Source organism: Coccomyxa subellipsoidea, assembly GCF_000258705.1.
Source record: "Coccomyxa subellipsoidea C-169, whole genome shotgun sequence".
Classification (NCBI taxonomy): Eukaryota; Viridiplantae; Chlorophyta; class Trebouxiophyceae; family Coccomyxaceae; genus Coccomyxa; species Coccomyxa subellipsoidea.
In genome coordinates this window covers 1,385,599-1,395,356 of record NW_005178030.1, presented here as the reverse complement: position 1 = coordinate 1,395,356, position 9,758 = coordinate 1,385,599, and the positions used below count along the sequence as shown (strand labels likewise).

General features: G+C 54.1%; 1 protein-coding gene across 1 annotated transcript; it reads right to left on the bottom strand.

Moving 5' to 3' along the window:
• Positions 1–89: 89 nt before the first annotated feature.
• On the bottom strand, positions 90–8,565 carry COCSUDRAFT_83522 (hypothetical protein; the record flags this gene model as incomplete). Its single annotated transcript, XM_005645785.1, has 18 exons — positions 90–275; positions 581–748; positions 1,393–1,563; positions 2,004–2,170; positions 2,484–2,748; positions 3,093–3,247; positions 3,651–3,787; positions 3,980–4,571; positions 4,835–5,030; positions 5,187–5,274; positions 5,417–5,591; positions 5,761–5,886; positions 6,150–6,303; positions 6,678–6,900; positions 7,167–7,333; positions 7,622–7,827; positions 8,011–8,157; positions 8,358–8,565. 18 exons carry the CDS (start codon positions 8,563–8,565, stop codon positions 90–92), a joined length of 3,531 nt encoding a protein of 1,176 aa, XP_005645842.1.
• Positions 8,566–9,758: the final 1,193 nt, after the last annotated feature.

Here is a 9,758-nt window from a genome sequence, read left to right as displayed (position 1 = left end):
ATTACTTGAAGGAACGAAAGCATTACCACAAAATTATCGGGACATCAGGACACTCTGTGGAAGACTAAACAGACAGAGGGTCAAAGAAGTCACAAAGCGGCTGCATCAGCGCTGCGATAGAACCCATTGTAATCAAGCCGAACCGCCAGCCGCTCGAGCGACGCAAATCCCCCGGAGTGCAGGGATCGCGCATTCAAGAGCTTCATCAGGTATCGATGCCTGTCCCGCCACTCCCTGCCAATCTCACCAACCTCCCCTGCTTCGGCTGCTCCGCCCTGCACCAGCCAAGTAGTGCATTAGCTCCTTTTGTTGACTGTCACTCCAGATATGGCAGAACTTCTTTTCTGAAAGAATCCTGGAGATGCTGATGCTGCAAACGAGGGAGCAAGAAGGATGCAAGACAGGCATGCATCTGATCCAGTGTAAGCCCGCTCAGATGACACACCAAAAAACGCAAATAAGCTTCCTAACACAAGATTTGCAAAATTCCCCAGCGCAGGCATACCCTGGATCAATCAGGATCGATATAGCTGACATTTATAAAGCTGAGTGTGGTTTGAATTTGTGCGTGAGCACACACCTTTGCCAGGTCAGCGAATCTAAGCGCCAAATCGAGCAGCTTAGTCACCGCCTTGAGGACCAGCAGGCTCGTGTGGTCATTGGCGACCACGGCCGCGCGCATGGCAGCTTCCAGGAAGGCGTCATGCGCTGCCGCCACATCATCCAGCGTCCGCGCAGCTTCCAGCGCCTGATCAGGCAGAACCAGGTTGATACCTCATTTCGAAAACACTTTGCGATACGCTTGCAATTTGCTCGTGCACTTCAGCCCCTGTGCCTGGATCCTGCACCCAATCTGCTTAAATCTATCTCTGAGAAGCTCTGATGCACAAAGTGTTGTGCATATACAGTAGCCACCAGGAATCGAGGTTGTCAGAAGGTGGGTGGGGTTGTCCTCAGTCCCGAAAGATGATTGTCATATTCATCATTTATAGGTACCGACCAAAGTCCCGTCAGTGTTTGTTGTGACTTCATTTGGTCATCACCGGGCACCAACCACACCCTGGTAATGCTGACAGTTTCATGTATGAATCTATCAGCATAAGCGCTGGCCAGGGCAGCACAGCTCTGCAGACGTTTAGCGCTCGAGTGTAAACACCCAGCCGCATGAAGAGAATAGAAGGGGCGATAGTGGGTGTCGCCATTACCAGCAGCAGATTAGGATGCTGATGGGGTCTTGCTTGGATCTGGCTTGTTGGACTACGAGTCCAACAAGGGGTAGGATTTTGGCAGCCTTTAGCTGCAGCTTGTCTGCAGGACGTACATGCCTTCTGGCAGGAAGAACGTGTAATAGTTACGACAATATTTGGGATGTTAATGAGAGTACTGCAACACCTGGGACAGCTGGGGGACGGCTAAATGCAAGAGGCAGTCCATGACGAAGCAGTGCAGGTGCGTGGCAAAGTGAGTCATCTGCCAGCACAGGCCGTCCGATGCATCAACTCCCCTGGCCGCAGGGCTCCTGATGTCGCGCAACCCCTGCAGCGCTGCCCTCACCCAGCTCACCTGCAGCCACACAGAAACTTGGTCAGTGAGGTTTATCCATGCTGCGGCGGTCACTTTGCGTTCCGCTTGGGAATTAGGCAGCCCTGTGTGCCTAAGTGCAAGACACACAGGTGGGCCTTTGGAGTCCCTCAATTCTGCGCATGTCGGCATCAAGCCTTCCAGTGCATCACAAGGCAGGACAGGGCAAGAATGTTCAGGACCTCCCAGCTCTCCAGCTGCTCTGCGACAACGCTGTATATACAGACTGCATATAATGCATTTGCTTTTCTGATGGACTGTAGTGGGGTGTGCTAGAACAGCTGGAGTGCTGGGACAAAATCACACTCTCGCGGTCACAAGCACCAGTTAAGTGATGGAGCACATGGCATAGCTTGGGTAGGCTTATTTGGTGATTTGTTTCACAACATCTGTTTCATACTCCTCCTTTAGGTGAGCGCCACCTGCAGGAGGAGGGTGGTGACGTCGTTGTACTGCTCCATGTGGCACTCCTGCACTACGAGCGACAGCGGCCAAGGCAGCCGCAGGCGCAGCCGCAGCTGGCGCAGGGCGGCAACGGCGTTCCCTTTGCTGGAGCCGACAGCCGGCCCCTCCCCTGAAACCACCTCCACTGCACAGCACCAGCAAACTGTATCAAGCCTCTCTCTTCACATCAGGTGTCACCCAGTCCCATGCCCAGACATCAGATTCAATGGGCTGAAAATTGTGTCAACGCGGGTAAAGCGCTGTTGCCCATGCATACAAGCAACCCAGATCCAGTGGAGGTTCATGAAAGGAGCATTTGGAAATGCACGCCGAGTCATGCGCACATGTGACAGCAGGCAGCGGCAGAGTGCAAAGAGCCAAATAACACGAACACGCGACAGCGCCCGGCAGCAGAGTACAACGACCCAATTACAAAAGAAATGTCAAGAAGCGCGCACATATGACGGCATGTGCCGGCAGCAGGGCCCCGCCGCGCTCGTCAGCCAGGCACTGCTCCAGACTCCCCTGCAGCTCAAACAGCTGCGGCCCGGCAGCCTCCCACGGCTTGTCCCCTTTTTGGGCGAGCAGGGCAAAGAGGCTTTCTGTGAACGGCTGCATTGCTGGGGAAACTAACAGGTACACGTTCTGCAGCGCTGTCAGCTGCTGCCGCAGTCCCCACTCGGCCATCAGGCTTCCCAAGAGCTGGCCTCCTGTGTACTCCACCTGTTCACGGCACAGTCATCGATGAGTCACCCGGTATCCCATTCCGCAGGCACAATTGTAAGCACTGTGTAAAGTTTGTGCCGTTATTGTTGCTTGTCAGAAAAATTTTGTTCTTTCGCATTATTTGCATGCAATTTTCACTTTCAGATGGGAACAAGATGCAAGGTGGTTAGCAGCTAGACAGAAGAGTTGGTTGAACTTGCAATTCGGCCTTCCCTCGTTCTTCGAAAAGGCTTGTCCATGTGAGGTCCTGGGCTCCATGCCAGGAGTGACAACACAGCAGCACCCGGCTTTATGTCTGCGAGTCAGCGGTCACTGGATACCGTTATAGGGAGTGAGCACACCCGCTCATGAATGGGCGCCAAGAAGCACTCCTGGATGGCAATTTTCACCGGCGGCAGGTCAGGATCTCGCAAGTCCGACAGCCATTTCTCGCCAGGTTCATCGCCAGCTTCATGCTGCTTCCATTTGGCGCCCCACATCTGCTGCACCGCCTTGCCTGCGCAGTCCCGATGACAGATTCTTCAGGGTTTTTAAATTTTCGGGCACATATTAGAATTAAACCCTAAAACCCTTCAAACCTCCACGCCCGCCTGACAGGAAATCTCAAGTCTGCAGTGTCAAGTATGCCTGTTTGTGGAAGTGCATTGGCAATGGACAACTTCCAAATAAGCCCTTGTGAGAGGACGAACGTGATTGTAGTGCAATATATTCAGAGGGGATTGGATGATATGCAGTAGGTCCGCAGGCTGCAAGACAGTGCTGTTCTTGATAACAGCAACAACGCTCTGAGCAGCTCAGTCAAAAGTTCAAATTGTGTCGCTCTGACAGGCAAATCAAGGCGAACAGCTGTTTTCTGTTCATATGCGTCAGATCCACATGAGACTGATCAGAACGCAGACCTGAGAAGGGATTGATGAGGGTGGCCTGGACGGATGCAGGCACAAAGCCATCCTCCCTGGTCCTGCCAGATGGCCCACTGGCGGTGCAGCGCTCAGGATCCAGCAAGCCTGTGGGGTCGCACATGGCTCCCAACATCCTGCAGTGGCATTACCAAAACTCTCAGAATGCCCAGGCTCCCAATGACTGACTGACAATGACAGTGTCCTGCTTCGCGAGATGGTGACCAAATAATGCATAATTATGAAGGCATGTTGTTGCGTGAGCGGGCGTGACAGAAATGAATGCTTTCTGAGACAGGCCATTTGGCAGCCAAGGCACTGGTGCACACCTTGTGTACCAGTCTTTGAGCCCCGGATCTGTCCCACTGAGGGCTGACGGGTCAGCTGACAAAGGTGCAGACTTGGCAGAATCTGGAATTTTACTGTCGTCTGTACATCTAGCCTGTGTTGTTGCGCCAGCTGTGCTGTCCAGCTTGGGCTGCTTGATCGGGATAGTCCGCCTGGCGCCAAGGGTGAGATTGCTGACATCACCAAGCACGCCACTGACATCACAGCGGCCGCCTAGTCTGGCACCCTCTCCCGACACCTGGCTCAGGCTGCTCTGAGCCCACTGCTCGCCCCTGGCAATCCCCCTTCCGCCCAAGCCGTCCTCTGCCTTTGTCCAAGTCTGCTCCACACCAGCCCCTGCTATGGAGCCATCTTCTGACCAGTAAATCCTAGCTGCTGGTCCGGTTGTCTGTGCAGGAGAAGCTGCGGGCAGCCCGTTCTTGCTGGGTGTGGGCAGCCCGGATGGCGAGCTTGCAGAGTACGCATAGCCACTGCTGCTGCCACTGGCATCGAAGTCTGCTGTCAGGTGGCTGGAGAGGCCCCAGCCACGCTCTCCAGGCAGGCGCAGCGGCCGGGCGATGACATCAGCGTGACCTGGCACCCCGACATAAATAGTTGTCGTTTTAGAGTCTCAAAAGAAAACTCTGAAACAGAATTTGAGGTTGAGACTAGTGGGAACGCGTATGTCACGAATGTGTTCAAAACAAATCTGAAGTGAGCAACAATCCACGAAATCCTCTGACTCTATAGGCGCAGCTTGTCCTGCAAAAATGACAGCACCTGCCAGGAAGGGAGGGATGCAGAAACAGGCTTGATGCTCTACGGTATAGAAGTGCACGAAATGAAATGATTATCACCTGGTGGCTGCTGCATCGCCGCGGCCTGGCCGGAAGCTGCCGAGAAGACGTCGGCCGCACGTTCGGCGGCGCGCGTGCCAGCTTCCAGGCGGCTGCAGGATGTGGCCAGGTGATATCCACTGGTGGCCGCCATTCTGTCCGCCAAATTCTGGGCCGGGCCGAAACTTGTCATGCTCTCTTCTTCCTCAAAGGACACCTGCAGGCGGGTGATATTAGCACCAGACCTTCTCTTAAACGCATATCACACCCGCCTTGAGAGTCACTGGGAGAGTTCATGGCGGGAAAAGCGGAAGGGGTGATAGAGAGGTGCGCCAGGAACTCCAGGCATGTGATTGGCAGGTGCTCGGCTCACCAGATCCCTTAGCCTCTGCAGGATATCCTGGTGCAGTGGCGGCCGGCCTGAATCCCCCGCCTCAGCATTAGGTGACACATGCACTGACCTGCCGCATACACACTCGCTTCATTCTGATGCCCGATGATTGTTTACGAGGATAATCCCCGCGACAGGATGCAAATTCAATGCCAAGGGTCAGACGCTAGATATGGGTAGACATGTGGGAGCTGACACTGCCACTGGCCTACCTGTTGTTCTGCGGCTGCTTCATGCGGAGCAGCAGCACCGACTTTCCGGCCGACAGAATGCCGCCCACCAATGGATCCAGAAAGCGCGGGCAGATGACAGACTCGTCTGCGCCTCTGCGCAGCCGAAATGCGCCGCCGTGCCAGAAATCGGCGTCCTCTACTGACACTTCAGGGGCTGCATATGCAGAAACAAACAAGGTTATATGAGCTGCACGGATGCCAAATTGCACGGGCGGAAGGGTCTGCAAGAAGGGTGTGTGCACTCTGCACACAGGCCTCACAAAGGCAGGTCTCACAGCAATATCAAATTCTTTGAGTGTTGCTCTTACGTGAGAGGGATGTACCAGAGCAGATGAAGAACTCTGGGCCGTCTGTGAGGAGGCCATGCTGCAGCCAGGTGTCCAGGGCATCCAGCAGGGGGCGCGCGCTGCGCAGCAGCAACCGCAGCAGAACCGCCACCTCCGCTCGGCCTGTGCCAATAAAAACGACTTCTGTCAAGACATACCTTACCGTCACAATCCTCTCATATCTCTCCCAGTTCCTTGGATCATGGAGGACGAGCGGTCCCTCAACATGGAGCACTTTGTGACAAGTAAATGCAGACAAAATCTGATCGAGATCGATGCCGAGTAACATGCAGAGAAGGTAGCAACTGGGCAGAGGTGTGGGCCACACTGTCAGCGGCCTGAGCCCAAGACAGCCTCTCTCTGACTTTGTGGCACGGCTGACTCACCCTGGGGAGTTGCGTCGCCTGCAAGGGAGTGAAGCAGGGCGTGCAGGCCGTCAAGCAAGGCCGCTGCCTGGCCGGCCGCGCTCGCGGCCCCTTGCTCGCCAAGATCCAGGGCAGACATGACAGCTTCCAGCAGCCTCAGCCGCCGCATGGCTGCCTGCGCATATGAGACCCCTCACATTGTCAGTGCCGCCCCGCTGTTGAGTAACACACGTTTGCATTGCCGGTTTGCTCTTCAGCTGCAAGGACTTAAATGCGATGCGATAGAACTACCGGTCCATGCTCCGTTGCTGTTGCAAGACATGGAAGGATAACAGATCACCGCCAGGCCTTAAAGACCAAGAGGTACCTTTGAAATCTGTACTTGTGGTTGACAGGGCATGAATTAACGCTTTGTAGGTAGTGAGTGCTCCAAGAAGGGAAGTCAGTGAAGGGAGATGTTCTTGGATCCACAGGTAAGAGCCTTTTGTACTAGGGTTCTAATAGGGGGGATTGATAAAGCTGCGACTCTAGGCAGGGTCATGCCTGGACAGCCGCTTCGAGTGCGATGAGGCCGACGTCTGCGCCGCTGTTCCCTCCCTGCCGCACCAGCGCGGCAAAGTCCTCCTGCACCCCGATCAGCGCTGACTGGACCGCCGCCAGCTCATCCGCCAGCGCGGCGGCGAACGCGGCCAAAGTAGGCGCAGCCGCCAGCGCGCGCGTCTGCGACGGCGTGGTCGCCGCGGCTCTCACCGCGCGCACAAACATTTGCAGCCTGCATGCATGCATGCAAATCATTTAATCGCGCTGTAGCTAGCGCCATGCCGGCAGAAGATGCACATCAGCAAGCAGACCCTCAATGGACTGCACAGAAATTCTTTGTAGACAAATGTGCACAGGCACACTACAGTATAATGCACAACACTGCGCCTCATGAGGCCATCCCTGCCTCAGGCAGTCAAGACTGGCAGCCGTGCACAGATATCCTTTGGGACATTTCTTCCTGCTTTTGTACCTAAGCATTTGACATCATTGAACCACCTGTAGGAGATGGTGCCGCTGCGCGTGAAGCGGCCGAGCATGTTTTGCAGGCAGCCTGGAGACAGGTGGGCCACGTGGGCCCCAGCCGTTACACTATACTCGTCCAGATCAGGCTTCAGGGTGAGGGCACGCCCCGGACTGGGCGACCCCCGCAGCATGTGCAGCACCTGCACAGAGCATAAAACGGGTGGTCACATGACCTGCACAGAGACATTGGACGCTCATAATTACAGTGCATTGACGCATGCTTCGTAATGGCTCTCGAGCAGGGTCAGCAGGGACCAGCCACAAGCTGAACCAGGCACTGCATATATAAGTAGACCAATATCAGGACGCAGACAGCGGACGGTATGGCTCGAAGCCCCTCATGCAACCAGCTGGTTGCACCGAGTCGACACAACCAGGCAATGCATGACAAGAAGCAAAGGAGAATCAGTATTGCTTGCCTGGAACACGAGATCCTGCTCGGTGAAAAAGAGCCGGGCAGAGGGAGCAATAAAGGGAACGCCCCTGCCCCGCGTGGCAGCCAGCGTGCGCAGAAGGCTGCCGTCCCCATAGGCCGGGCTGTCCGCGGGCTGCGGCGGCTGCAGCTTCACCTTGGCTGCCCTGCCAGCTTCCCAGCTGTCCGACAGCCGCTGCCAAGATGGCTTTGGAGGCGACCCTGCTTGTAAAAACACATGCCTCTTGTCATGACTTCGAATCACACGGACAAAGTAGTTCCTCTTCAAGAAGGTGCATAGGAAGATAGGAAGAAATTGTTCTGGCAGAAAATATCTGTGATTGAACGATGCGAGGCACATAAAAGCGCCCTGAAAGAGGAGCCTACTGTTTGCTGCAACAGCACAAGCTGCATCAGTCTGCTGAGCAAGGGGTCCAGCAGGAATGCGGTCGGCGCCGTCATCGCTCCAGTCAGACAGCTCATCGGAGCCTGCCGCCTCGTCCTCCCATGCTGACAGCTCGCTGAGGTCACTGCCTGCATCCTCATCTTCCCCTGGAATACAAAATTACCTTGACATGTAAAGTGACGATACTATTTGGGAGCAGGCATGCATTGCTCTCGCCTTTGTCACGATCAAGAAACACTAAATACATCGCATGCATGCAAATTGAATTCATGAAGTGCATGCATGATTTCACCGGCACGTGAGCACTGCTGGGGTTGGAATTTGACGGGGAAGAGCGATGCTCTACCGGCATGCAGGGAGTTGCCAGGATGTGGCCTGCTCAGGAAGGATGGTGCAGTGTAATGGTATTGCAGGGGCCGTCTGGACAGCGCCAGAAGCGCTGCCAAGACTCTGTGGTGCACATCTAACGTGTCTTTGCTGAGGTCATGCTGCATGAGAAGAGTGCGCAGCTGCTGCAGCGCCCTCTGCTTGCCAAACTGGGCATTGACGCCCATCCTTGCCTGCAGGCTGAGGCAGACAACAGATGACAATTAGATGGTGCACACCCATAGCATCAGCCTACACCCAAGCTGACACTAGGAGCGCTCCTGGCGACACTTTTGCAGAGCTGGTGGGATGAAGCAGCTAGACATCCTTTAAACTTAGAGCAATCTTGAGAAACCTGCCTGTCATATTCCTCGTCCACAGCCTTGGGGCTGACGTCTGCAAATCTGTGAAATTCGACGTTGTGAAGACAGAACTCCAATGCCAGCTCATGGTTATCGTCACCAGGCTGAACGCACACAATGAGAAGTCTGATCATACCCGAAAATAGCCATCGCCATCGCCACGCCCGTGAATATGCGTCAACTGCCTTTTGGATATGTATATGGTGTTCATCACATATGGTACACGTTGAAGTGGCCAGAAATTTACCTGGACGTTCAGAACCCTGCATACTAGCTTGGAAAGCAGCTGTTGTTTATTGGATCGCTTGGTGTACCCAAAGTCTGAGAGTCCAGCCATGTCTTCTCACATCATCTTGTTTATATTTTCCAGCGCATCGTCACATCCTGCTGTAGTCCTGCTTCACTCGTAATGCTTTCAATAGTCGGAAGTTATTGGATGATACATGCCCATTTAGCTTCGCGATCGTTCAAGTAATCTTCAGATGTACCTTGCATTCCTGTGAATCACAGGCTTCTCCATCATGTTCTTCGAGGTAATCTCGACACTTGGCATTCAGACCGACCCAAATCTGCATAGATGCACCCAGGATATATTACTCTACAATTCGCTGGTGCACGGCACACAAGCTATTCTGAGTTCTTGCCTTGCTACTTGATTGGCAAGCTACTTGGGCAGCACGAGAACTCTCAAGAACTTAGAAGGGAGGGCTTGACCTTCCCCAATCATGGTATATAGAGGAATAAGAAAGATTGTAGACTGGAACGACGCAAATGATTCCCTGCTGGTGCCAGAACGAATAAGGCCGAGACTAGGTCCCATAAGCAATGCTAGGCCTAGCTAGGGTCTCTTCCGGAACTGCGTTTTTTGGCAATTTTAGGTTCTTTCTTTGTACACAGAGAAAGAATGACAACCCACCGATAAGAGAATAAAAGTTCATAAAATAGTTTCGTTAAATTTGCAGAAGTCACTAAATTCCTGACTCGCTTTGGCCTTGCTGTGTTAACACACCGTTGCCTAA